This window comes from Cyclopterus lumpus, chromosome 13 (genome assembly GCF_009769545.1).
Source record: "Cyclopterus lumpus isolate fCycLum1 chromosome 13, fCycLum1.pri, whole genome shotgun sequence".
Classification (NCBI taxonomy): domain Eukaryota; kingdom Metazoa; phylum Chordata; class Actinopteri; order Perciformes; family Cyclopteridae; genus Cyclopterus; species Cyclopterus lumpus.
Window position 1 is genome coordinate 8,404,339 of NC_046978.1, and position 24,373 is coordinate 8,428,711.

The 24,373-nt window shown below is 40.8% G+C and overlaps 2 protein-coding genes across 2 annotated transcripts in view; both read right to left on the minus strand.

The window, feature by feature from the left end:
* The window catches only part of traf4a (tnf receptor-associated factor 4a), a 32,718-nt gene extending 25,146 nt beyond the window's left edge, over positions 1–7,572 (minus strand). The window contains exon 1 of the mRNA XM_034549229.1: positions 6,958–7,572. Within this exon, the coding sequence (XP_034405120.1) occupies positions 6,958–7,100 (143 nt within the window). The 5' untranslated portion in view covers positions 7,101–7,572. The remainder of the gene's footprint in view (positions 1–6,957) is intronic.
* Positions 7,573–7,924: 352 nt separating this feature from the next.
* On the minus strand, positions 7,925–23,879 carry nek8 (NIMA-related kinase 8). Its single transcript, XM_034549340.1, has 15 exons — positions 23,793–23,879; positions 22,279–22,484; positions 21,791–22,023; positions 21,540–21,671; positions 21,106–21,314; positions 20,916–20,995; positions 20,639–20,823; positions 20,156–20,303; positions 19,544–19,620; positions 19,141–19,258; positions 18,843–18,993; positions 14,486–14,649; positions 14,110–14,262; positions 11,643–11,801; positions 7,925–10,326 (listed from the first exon to the last, which is right to left on the minus strand). The coding sequence occupies exons 1-15, from the start codon at positions 23,837–23,839 to the stop codon at positions 10,298–10,300; spliced, it is 2,091 nt and encodes a 696-aa protein (XP_034405231.1). The 5' UTR covers positions 23,840–23,879; the 3' UTR covers positions 7,925–10,297.
* Between the last annotated feature and the right edge of the window lie 494 nt (positions 23,880–24,373).

Genomic DNA, 24,373 nt, shown 5'->3' on the forward strand with positions numbered 1-24,373 from the left:
AATGTAGCAACTTTTTAGATCACAGATTAATAATTTGGGTTATTTCTTCTCTGTTTTACATCATTGTAAACTTAAAATCTTTCGGTTTTTGGATGGAACAATAATCATAATTATTAGTATTTTAAACAAATTGTTCTTTCTGACAACTTATAGATACAATTAATTAAGAAGAATAGAGTAATTGGCAGATACATCAGTAATGAAAAAAACAGCATGGCTGTTAGCTGCAGGCGTGTTTCATAATGCCGATCTGAACCAAACTCCAAAGTCCATATTTTGTTTCAGCAACTCGATTTCAAATTCAGGAAGTAATAAGTTTGAAGCAGCAGGCTGTAAACATCCATGTTAAACTTTAAAGATTAGTGACTTCTCATATGATCGGTAGTTTTAAAGTCCATGAGTGAGATGACGTATAAAGTTCCGGAACATTCAGTCGCTGCAATTTGAGCAATGAGTGGGCGGCACAACTTCACAGCGGCTGGTGTTTTTCTCTCGACTTTACAGGTACGGCACATCATGGAGGCTTAGATACAGAGAGAGAGACAAACACTGCTATTTCGTGTCTCCCTCTATGCATTGATGTGTTCAAATGGACTGGGCTGTTTCCAGCTCTCTCACCCCAAGTTCATCAGCTGACAGCAGCCTCAGTGCACAACCACTAAGAAGGATTCACAGACCCCAAAGTGCAGAGCAGAGGCCGGAGGGCTTTGACTCAGCCAAACATAACATCTCTCTCTTTGCAGCTCACTGAGCACCGTTGTCGTCGGAGACAGGATGGGACAGCAGAGACCCCCCCTAAACTCTCCGGATCTGGACCCAGGATGCCTGTGCAGCCCACGGACACCTGCAGGGGACTGTGAATGTCTCTGTGATGGGACGAAGGGACGGGTAGGGTAATAAACATACAGTCATTCATCAGCCATCCATGGCATTGCTCCCATTCAGATACAGATACCCACTGAGGCACAAAGCCACAGCTGCCTCAAGTGGCAGACTTACACACAACATTGAGCACCGATGCAACACACACAGCTCCATTTAGCCCTTTAAAAACGCCCAAAGTGCCTCTCTATACGTCCCTCTGCACAGCTGCGTGCACAATGGATAGAAGTGGATTCATCATGTGTTTAAAAGGAGAGAAAGGAACTTTGATTATCACATGTTGACGGAGCCAAACGCCTTTCAGATCTGGCGTTTGGTTTTTATGGTACTACTTTCTAACAAATCCCCCCTTATTAAGTGTTTTAATGGTTAATAAATCACTTTCTAAATCTTTACAGATCAGTTATTAATCTAAATAACTGTTGTGCTATTTATAGCTTTAGAAGTGTCTTTTGAGCTCAGTAAATAACAGTTTGAGGTTATTTGTTCTCTTGTCAAGAATAGAGGAGATTGATACTACTCTCTCTGTAAGTAACATAATCTACCGAAAGCACATTAAGATACCTCATTCGGTTAATCGGGCTGTATAATATTTGAAATGCAAACAAGTTGTGGAGTTTATGAGGATTTATTAATAGTCTGAGCAGTGACTTCCGCAAATTGTCTTTTTTTTTTACACTCTGGTTTGTGCACACATTAAACAAACTAGATCTGACAGCCGCTTCCTCCTGTTTCCTTCTCTTTATGCTAAGCTAAGCTAACCAGCAACTGCTCAATGCATATTTATTGTACACACATGAAAGTGGTGTCAATCTTCTCATCTAACACTCACAATGTATTAACATGTGTAACTGCAGACTTTGTGGATTATTAATGGGCTAACAACATTTATATCTCCAACAATTCTTGACAATGATGAATCATTTTAGTCGTTTATCTTGCGACACTACTTGATCGTGGCTACTCTAATGTGAGCATTTGCTTGAATTCTTTAGATTGTTATTGGTATGTTTTTTCTGACATTTTAGGGACTAAACAGTTCGTTGATTCGAAAGTTTCTCAACATATTTGTTGACAGTGAAAACTAGCGTTAGTCGCAGCCCTGATTTGCTGATTTATGAACCATTAATAAAGCCATTAGTTAGACCTTATAAGAGGTCACTGATCATAAGTAGTATCGATAATTCTTGCCCACACATTCAAATAAGACGTACTGTACTACTGCTGTTAAAAGACTATAAAAGCGTGAGTGCGTGAGTATGACCAATATCAATGAGGAGAGAAATAACTACCACTACACACAGAGGATGTCTCAAAGTTAAAATGAATCACGGCCAATTAAAAGAATACAAAAATAACGCCCCCGCACCCCCCAGGCTTTTGGACCGTGAATAATGGAGTCGTGAAAATTTTTCTCCTATTTGACCACTTTGTAGTTCCTCGTGACTCGTGACTGGCTAAGTCAGCAGTTGCAGCACTACACAACTCCGTGGAAGAAGGAGAAGCTCCCGAGCCGAACAAACCAATTACACCCATGGCGAGGCCGTGGCACTGCACTGTCCCCACAGAGACGCCGCTGTCACATTGCATGGCATTACTGTGGCTCAGTGGACCCGGGACTGATGAGCCATGAGGCCTGGCATGTGTGAGGGCTACTTAGCCCCCACACAGTGAAGGGAATTGTGTTAAATACCATTAAGTGTTGATTGTCCTTTATTAAATAGGCAGTGTTGCTAAAACAAAGGCTGCCCCGGTCACACTCAATTGTTGAAGCCTGTGACTCATATTTGATTGAAGTGAAAGCTGCAGGGCAGGACTGCTTTTTGCCCCATGGCTGCCTTGGAGCTGGGGCAGCCTCGGGACTGTGAAGAGTTAAAAAGCATTCCTTGTAAGCGGAAACACAGCCCATTAGCATCACATGCTAACATGCCTATGGACACAGACGAGGCACTTACCAGCCATTCTCAGCACTGACGCATAACATGGGAAAGTAAAAAGTCATGCCTCTCAGGAAAGTGTATTTTGACAACCTTCGAAGTGAAAATACAGGATTAACCCTTTCATTGGGTAACACTTTAGCAGTAAAAAGCACATAAACATATATAAACATTGAATAAATGGGGCTGTAAGCAGATATCAGTTATTAATAATGTACAAGTCGACAACTACAACTCCTCGTGTGGTGAAGCACCCATAAGTGACGGCTGGTGTATAAACAGATAATGAATGGCAAGATAATATAACTAATAATATAAAATATGTCTTTGTAGGAGAAGTTAGAACTGTTGAAGTATACATTATTAAACAATAACATCAGCTTAAAACTACATTAAAGTGGGATATAAAGCATTTCCTATTTAGCATTTAAAATGCTCATGATTGCTAAATGAGTTGAAGTGTTGAGGTCATATTGAGGACAGTTTGTTAAGGTAGGATGATTAACACTGAAGAAATGCCATGCAGCAGCATTCTTGCATGTCTTGTCGCTCCGGAGACGGCGGCATAGCCGTCAGGGTGAAAGTGGGCAGAGTCGGCTGGCAAGCCCTGACTGCATGTTACACATCCTTCAACAATTACAGGAAAAGTAGCAACCTAGTTGCACAATGGGCGAAGCATTAGATAACTACTGTGCGTCAGCCTCAATACACTTGAACGCGCCTCACAAAAGGATGCGAGCGGCGGATGGGAAAGTGGCCTCAACTGGCACACTTTGTTAATTAAAGAGGTGACAGAGCAGCTTTGTTTCGGGTTGTCAGAGCTATTGAAGGTGCAGAAATATAATTTACTGTTGATGGAAATGTCTGTTTAAGCTTCATTTAACCTGAGAAGTGGACCGGGAACTCTTATTTTAAAGGCAACATCGGAAACAGGTTGTCATCTTGGAGAGAAATAATGTAATCATTTACACCAAGATGCAAAAACATTTTGATTGTCTCAAAAGTCTGAATGACTGTAAGGTGTTTAGATATCTCCACACCAGTATCTGATGAACAATCTGATTCAAGATTATGACATACCACTTTTTATTGGGCACCCCTTATGAAAAGTCTATACGTTGTACTTAATGGCGTAATTGATGGTTAAGATTACAAAGTTGTGAGGAATCTATTTAACTGGTTTAGCTTTCCATTTGGTAATAAGTTATAAATGTTTTACTCATCAAGCTTAGAGGAGTAAATTGTAATAACTCTTCAAACTCTATCAAATCTATAGTTGCATGTGGTTAAATGATCTCACCAGTCAAAGGCTAAACAGTTTGATTTATACCAATGTATAATGATGTATTCACCATTAATAAAGCCAAAGTTAGAATAGGCCTGCCCACTCTGCAGCCAATTACTCAACTAATTGGCGGTTTTGATATTTGCAGACTACGGTTTCCTTAGTTGATAAGTTGCTTTTTATGTTTTTTCATGCTGAACGACTTATTTAGAAGAAACCTATACACACATCTTGGGTAAACACAATATTGTACACATCTGTAAGATCTGTACACCAGCTGCATGTCAGGGAGGGAGGAATCACATCCACATCTGCACATCACGACCAAACAGAAGCAAAGAGTTACTCAACGAAAAATGTTCATAAGTCTGGAAACTTTTTCTACATTCAGTCAGTCTGTGGGAGTATGAAATAAGCATAAACTGGAGGACAAAGATGGAGGTGGGCAAGATGAGGCAGACAAAGCGCTGGGGCAAATTTATTGATCAGCAGCGAACACCGTTCCTCCCTTGCTCTCTTTGTGCATCCGACTTTCTGCTTCTCAACCAGATGCAATGTGCCGCTGCCGAGTGAGCAAGGGGCGGCTTCATGACGACTCGAAGAGCATGCCACAGCAGTTCATGTCTTTCACGTCTTCACCTCTCTCCTGTCAACTAGCAGACTGGTGTTGTGATGCAAGAAGCATACAAAAGTTGATATTTCACAATTAAATGAGATATTCATCTGTCCTGATATACTGTCGGTTAAAAGAAGTTGGATTTGCTTGAGAGTTTCTCTCAGGCTGCCATCAGGTCTCATCAAGTAAAAGTGAAGACATCTTTGTCAGCGCTGGTTACAGTAAAATAATTGCTGCTGAAACAAAAGTGCAGACCAGTCAAATTGAGTAGATTACCCACTAGAAACACAGCACTTAACAAACCACAGCACCTTTAAGAGCTGCAACACTGACTAACTGTATTTAAATGACTTATTTAGGTATACGAGTGCTTTAACCTCTCACAAGTTTCTCTAACCAAAAAAAAGCAAAGCGCTCTGTTCGTTTCCATTTTGTCTCTATTTTGTCTCATTCTCTTTATCTTTGCGAACGCATCACTGAAGCCCTGATATGATTCATTCAAAGGAGCTGCTCTTCTATATCTTCTAGGTATGAAAACATCAGTATGCTTTCTCTGTGTGTGAATAAAGAATATCCACGTTCATTCACATCATGCGAAGGAAATGCATGTTTTGGTTTGTCCTGCCTGTCAACCAAGAACCAATGAACTATAAGCCGGATGCAGTGAGCTACGTGAGCATCTTACGGAAAACCAAAACAACGCTCACTATCAAATCCTCAGACCTTCATTGTCTTTTCTCGATTTATCAGTAACCTTTAATTCCATAAACTGTCCCAGAGCTTAAGGTGACGTCTACAATTGCCTTTATCTGACCAACAGTCCAAAGATAATCAGTTTACAATCATATGTAAAAAAAAGAATGGTGGACGATTTTCAGCTAATTTTGCTTGAAGAATTACATGACAAGTCATTTACTTTTCATGTTGATTTACTTATTGATCAATTGACTTATTGTTGCAGCTCTACACTCCGAAACATTTTGATCATCTGTGCGTAATATTTCAGGGATTTATTGAGCCATTTCATGGAACTCCCTTCAAATCATAGTTTTTTTTTACATGGGTTAAAACAATTAGCTTTGCTGTAAGATTTGTTATCTGTTAAACTGAACATCTTTGAATTTTGGATTGTTGGCTGCCTTTTCTCACATTGACAAAAATGATGATTATTATTATTAGGATTATTATGAAAATAATCGACAGGATTATTCATAATGAAAATAACCATTAGTAACTAGCAGCGAATCAGGACCCCCTTTACCCTGTGACATTACAACACCAATTATTACTTATTCACTCTCACTGTCTAAGATGTTCACGATGCAACTTCATAATGTGCAGTTACAATTGTGGTTGTTGTTTATTATTAGTTTCCTTTTTTTAGTTCATGCTAGTCTGTTTTCGGACAAATCACTTAAAGATAAAACAAAGACTTTCTTTCTACTAGACTTCAATGTTGAGCATATGAGGAGGAAGTGAGGGGATGAAGGGAGGTGTGTGTGTGTGTGGGGGGGTCTATCACACTGCTGACCTCAGCGTGAAAGGTCCCTCAGTGACCCACTGACTGACACCAATGAAGGAATCCGTCTAATCCCCCCCCCCCCCCCCCCCCCCACACACACACACACGCAACCCCATGCAGACTCAGCCACCCTGAGGGCAAAAACACAGCCAAGGATGGAGAGGCAGAAACCCTCTGCAGGACACCACAACAATGAAATGTATTTACACAAAATCACTTCCCCATAGAGATTGAATTAATAAATTCAGCAAAAGCACACACACAACACGTTGCATCATTGCAAGCCTCGTTTTTTTTTTCCCACTCGTGGATGATGTAGCAACAACAAAAGCCATCTCCTTTGAGCAGAACAATGACAGCGTCCAACCAAAGCACCTGGATTCATGACCGATCCAAAACAAAGAGCTCCTCGGTCACGTGTTCATGCTGACACAGTGGATCACAAGAGCATTAAATCATTAGCTCTCCGGGAAGCAGAAACACACCTGGAAAATAAAAATAAAAAAGGAGTGGAGTTCAACGCAGGCCCCACGGATGCCCGAGTAATTGTGTAGCAATCCTCAAATGAATGTTAAAGGTGAGGACTGAGAAGGACACACCTACACGTCCTTTATTTACTGTTGCTCAGCCGAAACTAGACGAGGCTGCGGTGGAGTCGAGTATCGCCTGCTCAGTGGTGGCTCTCGCACAGACAAACAAACACACCGTACCCTACCTCAGAAATTCTTGCAGACAGGTGTCACAGAACCGATGTCCACAGGTAGACACTTGGACCGGCTCCCGCATCGCCTTGCTGCAGAGCGGACACTGGAACCGTCTCTTTGGCTTTTCCAGGAACTTGTAATCAAACCCGGGCATCGCTACAGGTTCCGTGGGTATTTTTTTATTTGTGTCGGTCGGCCTTCCGTTAATGGGTACAAATGTCCTGCGTGAACTCCCCCCTGAAAACGGGGCTATTTATCTGCACTGGCGTTTAAGCCGACGACGGGTTCATATCACGTCCCTTGCGCCGCCGAGCGATCGGGCTTCAGCGAGGCGAGTCCTCCCCGGGTTGTTGCTGCTGCAGCCCGCAGACTGGCGGCCACAAAAGAGCGACGCGGTCCGGTCCAGGAGGCGTTGCGGAGATGGTCGCAGATCGGTCCTGAAAACCCCTCTCCCTGCACGTTTACTGCTCAGGGGTTAATGCGTGGCCCACGTCGCCTCCTCCTCCTCCTCCTCCTCAGTGGATGCAGTATACTGACAGACTGAGTAGTACAATAACCCCTCCGTCTGCTGAGGTGCACCGAGCCCCGCCTCCTCCTCCACGCAGGAGGAGTCGAGAAGCTGAGACGCGGTTCACACCATTGTATCCCTCTCGCCTCTCCTTATGGAGCTTACATTTGTGTGGCTGCTCATGAAATACATTGTTTGTGTTTCCATGCCTTTGTTTTTTAATATGCATTAGCTTCTTTATTTGTCAGACACAAGTTTATATGTATATTTAGTGCACACCCACTGGCCCTGGCGTAAGAAATATTAAATATATAGTCGGAAGAAAAGTAAGAGGTGAGGAAGGTTTTGTTGTTCATGACTCAGTCAAATACATATTAAAGAAATTAATCTAATACAGAAGCCAACAGTACAGTAAGAGGTGACAGACGCCCTCTAGTGGTAGAGCAGACACACACAATGGATAATGTAATATATCTCAGTGTATTTAATGTTATAATGTTGCGTTTATACATTATATTACTATAATAAAACCTGCAATACTTTGTTACACAACAAAACTGGACATGATTTTACGACAGTAGAAATAAAGATCTCAATCCAAATATTTAGAAAAAATGTTCACCTGCTGTATTGCAACTGGATTACATCATCATGACATCATCATGCAAAACAATATCGAGGATCCATTTCCTCAACAAAAATAAATAAATTAAGGAATAATATCCTCAAAAAAAACCAAATCATTGTTGTACAAATACGTGATTTTGAATCAGAATCTTGATGAATACACTTGGAGAAAATACATACTAATCTCTAGAATAACTATAATATATCCTAATAAATAATAGTTACCATAATCATACCACGCGTTAACAGCTGTATGAAAACTACATGAATCAGTTGATTGATGAGAATAATGGCGACTGTGGAGGCAGAATAAAAGCAAAAGTAATCTGACCCTTACTTAGAGATCCAGCATTATACTGTAGGTTAGTTATTTATTTTAAGATGGTGTATTATTTTAAAGTCAACCTTCCAAGCCATGATAAGGATATCTAATTATTTGTTTCCATCCCATAGCAGCCACAGGAAACATTACAATCTCTGAAATAGGTTGCATGTTTTAAACTGTTCAAAATGTCTTTAAAAATATCCAGAAACCGACAGACACCTGTGAAGATGATTCTTTATTTTCCTGTTTTTTTTATTCATTAGATGTTTTAAGTGTGACAATAAAAGCTTCAACACTAGACAAATGTAAATATAACAAACAAAAACAACAAATATTTCACTCACACCGGTGGTGATAAGTAAATAAGTACATTTACTCACATGTAAGTGCAATTGAGGTACTTGAGTATTTCTATTTTACGGTTATTTTACTCCATTACATTTCAGAGGCAAACATTTTACTTTTTACTACATTTATTTGTCAACTTGTGTTTTTTTGCCGATTAAATATAATCAACTAAAATATTAAGATTCATTATTATTGCTTAAGTATATAAGAAATATAAAAGAAATAGCCCAACAATTACAAGCTGCAACATTAGTGATGAACAAATTAATGCATCACTAAATATAGAGTAATATAATATATATTAGTCTGAAATGTACCATTCTGTATACGAGTCATTTTACTTCTATATTTTGATGCAAATACTTATGTACTTTTACTTATTGAGTAAAAAGTATGGGTTCAGTCGAGGTCATCTTTTAAAAACAGTTCACTCGATGTATGTACCATCTCATTTAAAATATAATACACATTTCAGTGACATATGTTTATTTATAGAACAGTGCACTTTATTTGCTGTCTGACATTTTCTGTGAGCGCCAAATGGTAATATTTATGCTCTAGAAATGGTGCCCCGCCCCAAACTCCTACAATGCAACAAAAACAAGAGTATCCAAGTATATGAGCAACTTATGATCCTTACTGTTAACCTCATATTTCGGCATTGCCTATACTTTGGATTTTGTATCTGTTTATAGTGTTGCACTTTGTACTGCAACTGCTGTACAACGATTTCCCTCAGGATAAATAAAGATCTATCTTATGTTACGCTACGTTTAGCAAACAATGCCACAATACAATTGGTCAAATAACATAAAAACGAAGAAGAAGATTCATACATGTCGATATTTACGGCTCCATGCAGAGTAAACTATTGAGTGTCTACTATATAGGGAGGAGTGAACCAGGAAGTTATTTCGGACACAGTCATTACGTCTTAAAGACGTCGCTCAGTTGGACCCTGAACAACACATCGTTATCCGGTGTGAACGCTGCTGGAGTTACAAATGTATTGGAGGACTAATCCAATAAAGCACAATGTGAGCGCTGATTATTGTGTTAGGTTCATTCGACTCATGATGCTCAAGTGGCTTTCATTCTTTTCCATTTCTCTGCATTGTGTCACCTCATTCACCAGTGGCTTAAGAGAGCTCAAACCAGTTTGACTTTTACTGGTCTTTATCATGCTAACTCTGCATGTGAGAGAGGACAATAGCTCGCCACATGAAAGCTGCCTAATGACTTCCTGTAATCCATCTCCAGCAACAGTGTTGCAGCATTCTTTTAACTACCCTGGTGAGAGATACACCTGTTGAAGCACACAGGGGTTGACCTTTTCTGTGCTTTGCTGCATGATGTCAAACCGCAGAATCAAACAGACCGAGTGAGAATTTGAGGGCGCAGCTGCGGCGTGAAAAGGAAATATGTTAACTGTAGCGCAGACGGGCTTCTGGGAAGAGTTATATCCAGAGGAAGCTTCACCTTGTGCCACACCTGGGCTTCAGGGTGACCGTTGAGTGGGTGTGGGTTCGTTTTTAGGACAAATTCATCTCGGGGCAGGTTCTTCCAGCAAAGCTGAAACAAGAGAGGGTGAAACGTCAAAAAGAGCTGAAATACACGGTCATTTAAGACATTTATCAGCAATAATGTTAAAAGGGAGGATTTGCTGCTTCTCATCATATACGATAGTTCAGTGAATATCTTTTGGACTGATGGTGGAATAAAACGAAGAGTTTGAAGATGCTGGCTCTGGAAAATTGTAATTAAAATATTCCACTATAAATAATTTTAGACAAAACAATTATTCAATTGATTGAGAAAATATTCAACAGAGTGATCACTAATGAAAATAATTGTTAGTGGCAGCCCTAAATGTCCACACATGATTTATATTGCTGTAGTAGATGGATAAATACATTTTGCACTAGTGAGGCAGATAGTGGCTGACAGTTGTAGAAGGAACACTGTAGTAGAGGAATCAAACTGTTGAGCTTTCTATTGAGTTGTTTTTGACCAAAGAAATGACTTTCACTCCATTGATGATAGAGTAGGCATTTAGTTCTACAACAAATCAAGGTGTTTGTGTGTTTCACTGCTTTTTGATTGTAATACATGTATCAACACAGTTCTAATGAGGTCCAGTATTATTCTCATCAGTTCTGGACTGGTCCGATCAGCATCAAACCCTGCTAATGACCTCTATGAGTGTTAGTCCATGTTGGTCTCTATGTCTTCGTCACAGGTCAACAAAACATTTAAACAGCAGCCGTGTAGCCTGTAGCAAGGATTACCGACATCTCGGTTACTTATTAAATTGTGATGCAGTTTAATCTTCTCTAAATCTGCAGCTATTTTCAATATGGAGTGTAGAGGGATGATTTAATCCCACCTTGACTGTCTTTCAGTTTTCATTATTATCTATGGCTTTGCACTGTCACCGCCAGGGCAAAGAGGGACAGATTGCTGTTTTTGATTCCTCTCAGGAAGATGTCTATAGAAATGTCATAATAACTTTAGTCTACCATCAACAGCCACAATGCAAAATTAGACTGAATTTTTACTTTTGGCATGCAGATTGGAAAATTCAGATCAAGTGTAGCTGGAAAGAACTAGTTTGTTAATGTTAACAGAGCGCCTGTGAATGGAAATGCTTTAAGATGTACGACTGCATGAAACAAAGCTGTAGTCATGTCATCAGCCAGTGAGCTTTCAAATTTACAAATGAGTCCTTTATCAATTCATCAATTCACATGCAATTCTGTTGACGCCATCAAGGGAAGCTTGTCTTAAGTTCAGCCTGTCTTTCATCCAGGGATTAGCACTGTTACATTTCACCACCATCCCAACATCCCACAGTGTTTGTTAACAATGGCTAATAAGCTAAATATTACGTTTCACTGCCAGCAGAGTGTTGCCATGACAACAAGCCACCGATGTCACCGTGAATGGGTGACTCTCGTCAAGCTGCACCGCCTTAGGTATCCCAGAATCCTCTTCTTTCCTTCCGAGGCGGCCGCGGGCCCCCTTTCCCCAGGTGTACACCTCCCAATCTGTGGAGAGCGGGAGGAGAAGAAGCTGGTCACTGTTTCTCACAGAAATCGTTAGCCGACAGCTCTGTTTCTCTCCTGCCGCAGCATAATGGCTTTATCTGAAGGAAGCCAAGCTGAACAAAGACTTCCCTCAACAAAGAAAACCTACAGGCAGTGCTGCCACTGCTGGCTTTCTCCCCGGGGAGCCTGTTGCTGGCACAATAGGATATTCTACCATTTAACCACCAAAACACAGACTTACACACACACACACGTACACACACACATCTGTTACCTATGTGTTCAAAGAAGCAGACCCATGTAAAGCTCATTGGCTAATACCCTGTATTGTACTGCTTACCATTTATCCAAACTGTACTATATGTTCCATGAAACATTTCAGTTAATTTAAGTTTGACATGAAAATAAAATTCCAGACTTGAAAGAGTAACAAAATACACTCACAGTAACATTCAAATTGGCTGTTTTTGAATTCAAGTTACACTCATGTTGTGTGGTCACATGGTTGCTTATAGGGACTGCTTGAAACTGGGTCACTCTCATTACAATCCTCCTTTTTTTCATCCAAAGCAGCTAAACCACAGCAATGTTATCTCAACTGAGAGCTGAGACGATCCCTGTAGTGTCTGCTTGTGCAACTTCTACTCATGCATATCTCTAAAGGTAGTCAGGGATTAAAAATGAGGGGAAATAAAGAGCTTGTCTTGTCTTAAAAATGGCTCTTTTGTTCTTGTTGGAAACTTCGCAATCTCAAGTCAGCTTTAGAACAGCAACAGTTTTAATGCAAAACCATAAAACTCATTATTCTTTAACAATTCAATTAAATTCAGTTTATTTTGTATAGCCCAATATCACAAATTACCAATTTGCCTCAGAGGGCTTTACAATCTGTACACATATGACATCCCTGACGTTTGACCTCACATCGGATCAGGAAAAACTCCCCAAAAATAACCTTTCACAGGGAAAAAAGGGAAGAAACCTTCAGGAGAGCAACAGAGGAGGATCCCTCTCCCCGGATGGACAGAAGCAATAGATGTCATGTGTACAGAATGAACAGCATTTACAAAGTTACATAAACACATTACATGAATATGACAATGTATGAATGGAACTCCAATCCATGAAACAGAAGGAGGTAGAGAGGAGGAGCGATCAGCAGGGCCAATGCGGGAGGCCGGCTCACCAGGCATCAGACACCGCATCAGACCTCCCGGACTGAAAGTGGAAGCTGGTTCCATAAAAGAGGAGCTTGATAACTGAAGGCTCTGGCTCCCATCCTAATTTGTTCAACTCTAGGAACCACGAGTAGCCCCGTATTTAGTGAGCGCAGCTCTCTAGTGGGGCAATATGGTACTACAAGCTCCTTAAGATATGATGGTGCATCACCAATCAAGGCTTTGTAGGTGAGGAGAAGAATTTTAAATGTGATTCTTGATTTTACAGGGAGCCAGTGCAGAGCAGCTAATACAGGAGTCATGTGATCTCTTTTGTTAGTTTGTGTGAGTACACAAGCTGCAGCATTCTGGATCAACTGGAGGGATTTAAGAGACTTATTAGAGCAGCCTGATAATAAGGAGTTGCAGTAATCTAGTCTGGAAGTAACAAACGCGTGAACCAGCTTTTCTGCATCTTTTTGGGAGAAGATGTGCCTGATTTTTAAAATGTTACGTAGATGAAAAAATGCAGTTCTTGAGATTTGAAACGTAACGTGGGAGTTAAAGGACAAGTCCCGGTCAAAGATAACGCTGAGATTCTTTACAGTGGTGTTGGATGCCAGGGAAATGCCATCTACAGAAACCACATCACCAGATAATTGATCTCTGAGGTGTTCAGGGCCGAGTAAAATAACTTCAGTTTTGTCTGAGTTTAACATCAGGAAGTTGCAGGTCATCCATGTTTTTGTTAAAACTGATGTGTGATGCTTATCATTTGTCTTCAGGTTTAATTACCAGACAACATGACTCTTGTATAAAGTGCTTTTAAGTTCAGGTGTCAGATGTCAGGGTTTTCTGGTCACAATCAACAAGAAGAGTTTCTAACCAGTCCCAGCATGCTTTAACTAACGTTACATCACACAGTCTGATTTTGGCCACACCATGCGAGTACATTTCAACAGAGCTTCAGGTCTCCTCGGCACTCATGATTACTTTGTAGCACCTGGTATGTCGGGACAAATGCCACCTGTATCAGTTATTAGTTCTGGAATTCTGGGCACATATACGCCAGCCTTTGACCTATGGAGGTGTTCAGGGCCTTTCAAAACAGAGCAAGTCGAAATATCAGATAGATAGTAAGTTATACGTACCAGATCCGATAGCTAAGGAGAAAGCATCTCCACAGGCAGCCATGGTGATGCCCTGCAGCCCGGGCACCGGGTAGGGAACACGGCTGCTACGACGGGAACTACAGCCCATCTGACCATGCTGGTTGCTGCCGAAGGTAAAACACTGACCCCTCTCTGGAAAATGTTGGTGAAAGGATTTCATTAAATGTGATGTTTTCAGGCAGTGTTTCACTCAATCTGGTGCTCCAAGAACCTAGAGAACTAGTTTGGCTAATGATAAATGAGACAATGACCTACTCTAATTTCACATCATGATTGAGACAATCACTCAGTGATGCATCATTTCAAATCTGATGCAAAAATGTTATTTGATAGATTAATAATGGAAATATTTTACCTGTAACAGCAACAGAATGGGCTGTCCCAATGTCAATGTGAACAATCTTCTCACTGTTGAGTGGGGCTGATTGGACAGGACAGTAAGAATGGACTTCTTCCAACTGATTCAAGGGGTTTGGTTCCTCTCCAGCTGTTATCATATCCAGTCCGAGCTTGTTGAATCTGTCCACAGCAACACAACATAATCCAGATACTTACAACAGAGAGAGGAATAGAGAACACTGCATTTAGTATATCCTTTTACACCACTCCTTTAATCTGCAATATATGTTAATTAAAAAACCCTAAAATATTGTGTATTCCTATTTCCCGTATCTGCTGCACAATGCTGCTTCTACTGAGACCTGAAATGAATGCTGTTGTTTTTACTGTCCTACTCATACACAACACTACATCTCATCTAAAACCTTCTCTGAGAGAAACAGATTAGCAGACAGAAAAGTGTTTAAATGGACATTTTCATTTTAAATCTCTACCAGACGGCGTAGTTAATAGAAGCAAAGTTATTTGTCACCACTCAAACTGGATGAAGTACCACAAGAATGAAGTACTACGAGCATGAAGTACTACGAGCATGAAGTACCACGAGAATGAAGTACTACGAGCATGAAGTACCACGAGAATGAAGTACTACGAGCATGAAGTACCACGAGAATGAAGTACTACGAGCATGAAGTACCACGAGAATGAAGTACTACGAGCATGAAGTACCACGAGAATGAAGTACTACGAGCATGAAGTACCACGAGCATGAAGTACCATGAGCATAAAGTACCACGAGCATGAAGTACCCCGAGCATGAAGTAACCCGAGCATGAAGTACCACGAGCATGAAGTACCACGAGCATGAAGTACTACGAGCATGAAGTAACCCAAGCATGAAGTACTACGAGCATGAAGTACCACGAGAATGAAGTACCATGAGCATGAAGTACCACGAGCATGAAGTACCACGAGCATGAAGTACCACGAGAATGAAGTACTACGAGCATGAAGTACCACGAGCATGAAGTACCATGAGCATAAAGTACCACGAGCATGAAGTACCCCGAGCATGAAGTAACCCGAGCATGAAGTACCACGAGCATGAAGTACCACGAGCATGAAGTACTACGAGCATGAAGTAACCCAAGCATGAAGTACTACGAGCATGAAGTACCACGAGAATGAAGTACCATGAGCATGAAGTACCACGAGCATGAAGTACCACGAGCATGAAGTACCACGAGAATGAAGTACCACGAGCATGAAGTACCACGAGAATTAAGTACCACGAGCATGAAGTAACCCAAGCATGAAGTACCACGAGCATGAAGTACCACGAGAATGAAGTACCACGAGCATGAAGTACCACGAGCATGAAGTACTACGAGCATGAAGTACCACGAGAATTAAGTACCACGAGCATGAAGTACTACGAGCATGAAGTAACCCGAGCATGAAGTACCACGAGAATTAAGTACCACGAGCATGAAGTAACCCAAGCATGAAGTACCACGAGCATGAAGTACCACGAGCATGAAGTACTACGAGCATGAAGTAACCCAAGCATGAAGTACTACGAGCATGAAGTACCACGAGAATGAAGTACCATGAGCATGAAGTACCACAAGCATGAAGTACCACGAGAATGAAGTACTACGAGCATGAAGTACCACGAGCATGAAGTACCAAGAGCATAAAGTACCCCGAGCATGAAGTAACCCGAGCATGAAGTACCACGAGCATGAAGTACCACGAGCATGAAGTACTACGAGCATGAAGTAACCCAAGCATGAAGTACTACGAGCATGAAGTACCACGAGAATGAAGTACCATGAGCATGAAGTACCACGAGCATGAAGTACCACGAGCATGAAGTACCACGAGAATTAAGTACCACGAGCATGAAGTAACCCAAGCATGAAGTACCACGAGCATGAAGTACCACGAGAATGAAGTACCACGAGCATGAAGTACCACGAGCATGAAGTACTACGAGCATGAAGTACCACGAGAATTAAGTACCACGAGCATGAAGTACTACGAGCATGAAGTAACCCGAGCATGAAGTACCACGAGCATGAAGTACCACGAGAATGAAGTACCACGAGCATGAAGTACCACGAGAATTAAGTACCACGAGCATGAAGTAACCCAAGCATGAAGTACCACGAGCATGAAGTACCACGAGCATGAAGTACCACGAGAATGAAGTACCACGAGCATGAAGTACCACGAGCATGAAGTACTACGAGCATGAAGTACCACGAGAATGAAGTACTACGAGCATGAAGTACCACGAGAATGAAGTACTACGAGCATGAAGTACCACGAGCATGAAGTACCACAAGCATGAAGTAACCCGAGCATGAAGTACCACGAGCATGAAGTACCACAAGCATGAAGTACTACGAGCATGAAGTAACCCGAGCATGAAGTACCACGAGCATGAAGTAACCCGAGCATGAAGTACCACGAGCATGAAGTACCACGAGCATGAAGTACCACGAGCATGAAGTACTACGAGCATGAAGTAACCCGAGCATGAAGTACCACGAGCATGAAGTACTACAAGCATAAAGTACCACGAGAATGAAGTACCACGAGCATGAAGTACTACGAGCATGAAGTAACCCGAGCATGAAGTACCACGAGCATGAAGTACCACGAGCATGAAGTACCACGAGCATGAAGTACCACGAGCATGAAGTACCACGAGAATGAAGTACCACGAGCATGAAGTACCACGAGCATGAAGTAACCCAAGCATGAAGTACCACGAGCATGAAGTAGAGTGGAGTGGAGTGAAACCTCGTCAGATTACTTTGGATGCGGTGTGCGGAGAACTGTGGATAAACCAACGCATGAACAATGAACACGTGAACAATGAACACGTGAACAATGAACACATGAACACAGGAACAATGAACACAGGAACAATGAACACAGGAACAATGAACACATGAACACATGAACAATGAACGCATGAACAATGAACACAGGAACAAAGAACACATGAACAATGAACACATGAACAATAAACACAGGAACAATGAACACATGAACAATGAACACATCAACAAAGAACACATAAACACATGAACAAAGAACACATAAACACATGAACACATGAACACATGAACAATGAACACATGAACACATGAACACAGGAACAATGAACACATGAACACATGAACACATGAACAATGAACACATGCCTCTGCCAAGTGGAGAGCAGCGGACTGCAGGCCGCTTCCTGTAGAGGAAGATGTCGGTCTGAGGAGCGTCCTGAGAATCACAACGAAAGACGGAGCGTACGAGCCTCAAGACGCACCGTCGATGTGTATGAAACGGAGCGGACTACAAAGATGGCGGCGTTACAACGGGCACCAACTGTTGCTCTCACTGGAGACGACTGGACATCGCTGGGTAACACAGTTATCTCTGAGTCACAGTTCATTATATTGATGAACTGGGAGCTGCATTCACATGCTTTGACTGTCATGGCAACAGAAGACAGACATGCTTCAGAAACGTGGACGGAACATTGTAATCATGTTGGAGAGCAGTGGACCGTTTATAATCAAGTCAGAACACTTAGCGGTGAAAGAAATATGATTGCAGGGCGTTTGACAAAGTTCTGAACAAATGCAGAAAGGTTATGAGCCACTTAAACTCACTGTTGATACCTGTTCACTCTATATTTATCTTTCTTTGACTGAGATTTTCTAAAGGAAATCCACAGGCTGTACAGACTAAAGGTCTCCTGCACAGTACATTCCAGCTGTGTACTTTCTTCAGTGCTAGACCACTTAACGTCACTCTAACAGGGACCATAACTACTGAACAGAGACTGTAATGATGTTCTCTGATAAAAGACTAATGTTTCTTCTGGTACCTGTTCAGAAGAACTTGTTAACTTGCTGTTGCTGCGAGAGTGCATAGTATATTTTTCTGATAACATTACTTAAAAATAAAAGCGTGTATTTTTTAATTCATTAAACATGCGATTAATCGATTACATTTGTTCATCTTTGCCCAGCACTAATATATATATATATATATATATATATATATATATATATATACGTATAAATACACGTGTATATATATATATATATATACACATACATATATATATACATACACATGTATATATATATATATATATATATATATATATATATATATATATATATATATATATATATATATATATATATATATATATATATATATATATATATATATATTATAATACGTTACGTCTTCTCATTAAATGTAAAATAAGATGGTTCATAGCTGATCCTTCATCAGTCAGTGACAGTCATTAAAACGTATGGCCATAGTTTTGGATGATAAAATATAATTACCTGTTGCTTCCACATGCCACGATGCTGTACTGGGTGCTGATAATCATGGAGCAGTCGACTCCACACACCACCCTCTGGGCCTCAAATTCCCCAGGTAAACACACCTGCTGTGGAGAGTTGTGGGTGTCTTGGTTGCCTAGCCCGAGGCGACCTTCCATATAGAGGCACAGAAACAAGAACTGAGACCCAAAAATCAAGCTGGGTGATGATCTATGGCTGTCATAAATCAATCACATACAAAACAAACACCAAAAGATGAATACTAAGAGTATTTGAAAACAACCAGTGTATTTACTACCATTGTCTCCTCTTCCCCAGGCAAATACTTCTCTTTCATTGGTCACAGCGAGGACGTGGGAAGCACCACATGACACCTGAACCAGCTCGTAGCCGAGGAGTGCCTCGACTATCTTGGGCTGAGTACAAAAACAGAGACAGAAAAAAAATAAAAGTCTTTATTGTAATGTTGAAGTTACAGAAATGTAGGGATATAGCATTCTGGTTGTACAGTCTTTTTAATGGTCAAAATGCCTAAATAAATTCTTATGAGACTAAATATGAGAAATCCAGTACGTTAGGTACTCGGAGCTAAAACAAATATAGTATACTGTAATACAAGTCCTGCAATAAATCCTTCCTTCATGATTGTTATAGTGGAAAGTCTGAGAGGTGTTTGGATTCAACTTTATGATAATAAATACCTGTGTAACGTCATTGAAGTTACCGTGTCCTAGACAGCCGTTGCTCCCACTTCCAAGCGTCATGATAATGCCTCTGTCTGAAAATTAAAAATAAAAAGAAGGGATTAAAGACACTATTAGTTGATGATTGTAGGTGTATTCTTATATAGACCAACATAATGTTTCTAATCCTCATCTAGGAAATGCTAATCTGTGTCACTACAGTGAAAAGTGATGAAAGAGAGGCAACTGAGCTGAGAGGACGGCTCTTTAATCCTGTGTTATCTGCTTTGCAATACTGGACGAACTGACAGCAGCCTCCTAAGGCACACTGACCAACAGAGAACCACAGTTTGAGTTCAAGAAAAACTGCAAACTGCTCGGCAAACATGGAGAGGTGTATTTTATAAGTGGACCGAAGCTATCTGATCAAGTCAGGAAAAAGAGCCGACTGTATCTGCTCTTGCATATGTACATCCAAACACTGCCTCTGTGTTTTACAGTCATGTGGTGCTGCAGGTGAGAGCAGAAAACAGAAAACAGACGTTTATTTCCCGTAAAAAAAAGCTGACTGCTAAACTGACATAGGTGTGATGTCTCAGAAGAATATAAAAAGCAGAACAGCCCACCAACCTGTCATGCAGATGGTAAAAAGGTCGCCACAGGACACAGACTTGATGGTTACTCCAGACTGACCCTCAAGGAAACGTGAAATTAATTGAGGCTGCATCTGCTCCACCACACCGGGCAGACTGGCCTCACCAGACCCCACTGATGGAGCCTGCAACAATGAATGATGATTAGCCTTAATGGGGCCAAACTGTGAGAATGTAACTGTGACCTGGAAAACACAGGAAACTAAAAATGGCAAACTGATTCACCATTAGGAACCATCATTGTGTGCTGTTCAATGCCTTCCAGCAGTTATTCTATTATTGAGTACCTAAATGCTGGAAAACAACTAAATAAAACTAAAACTGTATTTGACAAGCTGTGAGATGGTTTGACCCAAGAGGGAATAATAGAGCACAGCTATAGCATGACTTTGAGAAATTATTAAAGCAGCATAGTAAAACAAGTCAGAAAATACAAAGAAATGTACGGGTTAACACAGACCTCCCATGTAATCAGACGGCCAGACTTGGTCACCCCCATCTTCTGAGTGCGGCCCAGAGACACTTGAAGCACCTCAGTGTTGAGCATCGGCAGACGGAGAGGCACTGAGATTCCACTTCCCCACGTGTACACCGCTGACAGCGGGAGAGAATGCACCTTACCTGGTCCTAAACCAACGGATCCATCTGTTTAAGCAACAAATAACAATCACATTTGTAGTTATAGTGCAGTGGCCTACCAGCTAGTTCTGTTGTCAAATAATAGTGATGAGCCTGACCTCTGGACCTGTTTGTGGGAACTCTACCTCCTGGTCTACCGTGAGGACCAGTTTGCAGAGTAGACAGTGGTTTCTCAATCCTGGAACATAGAAGAATAAAGAACTCATGCACAAAATGTAGGAAATCTTAATCTCAAATCATGTGCATCAAAATGTCTGTTCCGTCATTAGTCATGCATTAAGGCGGTACCTGCGCATTTTGACATTGCCTATGTCTGTGTAGAGATTGAGCAGGGGCCTGATGCATACGGGAAGAGCCATTATTTCATTGAGTTGAGGTCGTTTGGATGGATCCAGATTGAGCATGTTGAGGATGAGCTGTCGAAGTTCTGGGCTGTACCGGTCTGAAATCGGAGCAAATGTTCCGCTCATGATCTTCAGAACGAGCGCAGGAAGATTCTGAAAGCGAAATTAAAGAGGGATATACAGTGAAATAACAACATTATAATTAACATATAAAAAATCCCCAATTATCTATGCAAAATCCCTGGCTAAGGAGTATGATTTTCACATTAATACACCACTGCAATGATAATATTCCAAAAGCTAACACAATTGTAGAGCTATTTGAATGACTACATCCAAGAAAACAAGGGATTTTTTTGACGTCAATGTTTTACTTACAGCAGCCTCGAAGGCTCTCTTAAGACTCGCTAGCTCATAGAGCACACAGCCCAAAGCCCAGATGTCACTCTTCTGGTTATACGGCTTTCCCTCACACAGCTCTGGGGAGATGTAACATGGGGTACCGACCACCTGCAGAGTGAAAAGAAAGAGGAATTGATTTGTGCTAGCACATGTTAGGGTTCAATATATAAGAATATGTATGTTTGCTGAAGTAATCACAGTTCCAAAGCAAAGGCAAATAAACACACCGTGTAAGCTTTGCTCTTGCTGACAAGTATTTTGGAGATGCCAAAGTCACCAATTTTGACGATCATCTGGTGCTTGTCAAGAAGAATATTCTGTGTCTTAAGGTCTCTGTGCAAGATAAGTTTGTTGTGTACGTGATACAGAGCAAGTAAGATCTGTACAAAGAAGTGAAGGATAGTGTCCTCATCCAGCAGAGAGTTACAGCGCTTCTGTATGTACTCAGCCAAGGTTCCACCTGCATGAGCAGAAACATTAAGAATAATAGAATAAACAATAAGGATGACTTCTGTTCCTTAAAACCACAATAACTTAGGTTTTAAGGACACAGCAGGTGTTAAAAATGCTATTGTCAACAAAAAAGGGATTAGGGATCAATAAAGTAAACATCTAGTTAACATAAATAGCCCTACAGCACTAAACCATGGGAAAAGGGAACCATGAGACAATGAACAACAGGGGGTTGTGTAATAAGATATTACAGTAAGCTTACCTGGTGCATACTCCATAGCTATCATGAGGGCCTTGTCTTCCAGGAAGTTCTCATAGTACTCGATGATATTTGGATGGTTGAGCAGTTTCAGCACCTGACACTCGTTCTGAGCCGCCAGACGTTCATCTCGTGACATCTGCTCCACCGGGATCTCCTTCAGGATGAGAAAGGACCCGTCGCTGCGCCTGCGGCACAGGTGAACAATCCTGACCGGGGGGGGGGGTGAAGAAAAATGTTATGTATATTTTGTTCCATAATCAATCCAGTAGTTTATATCTTATGTGACAGTTTTGTTTTCACAACTAGCATCTTGTATTTAAAGAAAATGATTATGTTAAGAAAAGTTGATGAGTATGACAGTGAATCACTGGTGTAAAAGTGTCCTTTACTTGTGAAAACCTATTTTCACAAAATGCTCAAAAGACTTAAATGAATGAAGAACTACTGTACTGTATTTCAATGTTGAAAGTACATAGACTGCTGGTGTTGTTGTCCACTTTAAAAAGGGGAAATAATACCAACGCTGGGGATGGGCAGGTGAGGGTGGGGAGATTGTTTTTGTTGTTGTTGAATTGTACTGCTGTCTTTTGGAAACCCAATGAAAAGACTTTTCAAAATAAAAAGGAAAGGGAAATAATGTAAATGCACCAACACACATGGTGCTTCCATCCACTTATTATGACCAGTCAGAAAATGAATGTCAAAAACAATCACAACACATTTAGAACAGATAAAGACGTGATGTTCAAGAGTACAGATTAACATTGTTTTATTAATGTAGAAAAATGACTCTCTGAAATGATGCATGTCTAACAAAGGGGGAATAATAACTTTGACAATGTACAGTTATACATGATGCAATTTACCTTTTGACTTCCCACCTCTGCTGAGTATATAATAACGTTGAATAGCATTTACATTAGGAAGTGAGCTGTAAAGTCGTCTGCTAATGTTTAGGATGAATCTAGTAAGAGTATATTGTTTAATGTATACTGTTTTCCAGCAACTTACTATCTTTAACTAACAACTTTTGTTGTCAAGTGTTATGTAGAGCCACTAGTAATTTAAAGTGACGTGAATTCAATTATTCAGACGACTGAAATAACTGTTCATTTAGCTAGCTAGAGCTAGCCGAGCTAATATGTAAAAAAAAAGAAAGAAAAGAAGAGTCACTCAAATTGCTAGTTAGCTTTAAATGACAAAACCTACCAAGTTTGCTGAACAAATAATCAACCCGGAGTGCTTACGACTAATCACGACTAATCACGCTGCTCACGTCAATATAGTAGCCAACCAAAACAACGTTTTTACATTTCACGTGTAACGTTCAGGGAGCTAACTTTACGGTTACTTTTCTAGAATTGTCTTCTTCTTCGCACATTTGACGGATCCCGTTTTCCCCATTTTTGGACGTTCTTACGCCTGAACACACGTTATTTGCACACATGCAGTCGGCATAACATATGTGTGCAGCCCAGACTAGCTACAAAGTTGAACTAAACTTAATAGTTTACCCGAAAGCTCCTCTTCCGACAACTTTGATTTTCTCATACTTCTCCATCGCTGCTCCAAACGTTTCCGCCGTCTCTAGGCAACCCGTTCCAACTACTGCAGGAAGCGACGAGGGACAAAAATAGGCGACGGGTAAACGCCTGCAAAATAGACGTGAAACTGAACTAAGGAGCCTGACAGGAAACTCAGTAACACAGTATTTTGTTAAGAGAATAAATAATATCTTGGATGAACAGTAAGGGGACGATATGTATATGAAGATGCATCTTTTATTAACCCTAAATAAATATTTCACCATCTTTTATTACGCCTAACTAAATATTCCAACCATACACCTCATTATTGTTCTTTAAAACTGATGTGTGATGCTTATCATTTGTCTTCAGGGTTAATTACCAGACAACATGACTCTTGTCAGGGCAACTGTGGGTCAGTGGTTAGCATGCCCGTCTTTCAATCAAGGGTTTGGCAGTTCAATCCCCGCCCTAGTCGATGTGTCCTTGAGCAAGACACTTAACCCTGCATTGCTCCCCGTAGCTGTGTCTACGGTGTATAATGTAAAGTGTCTTTGAGTATCTAGAAA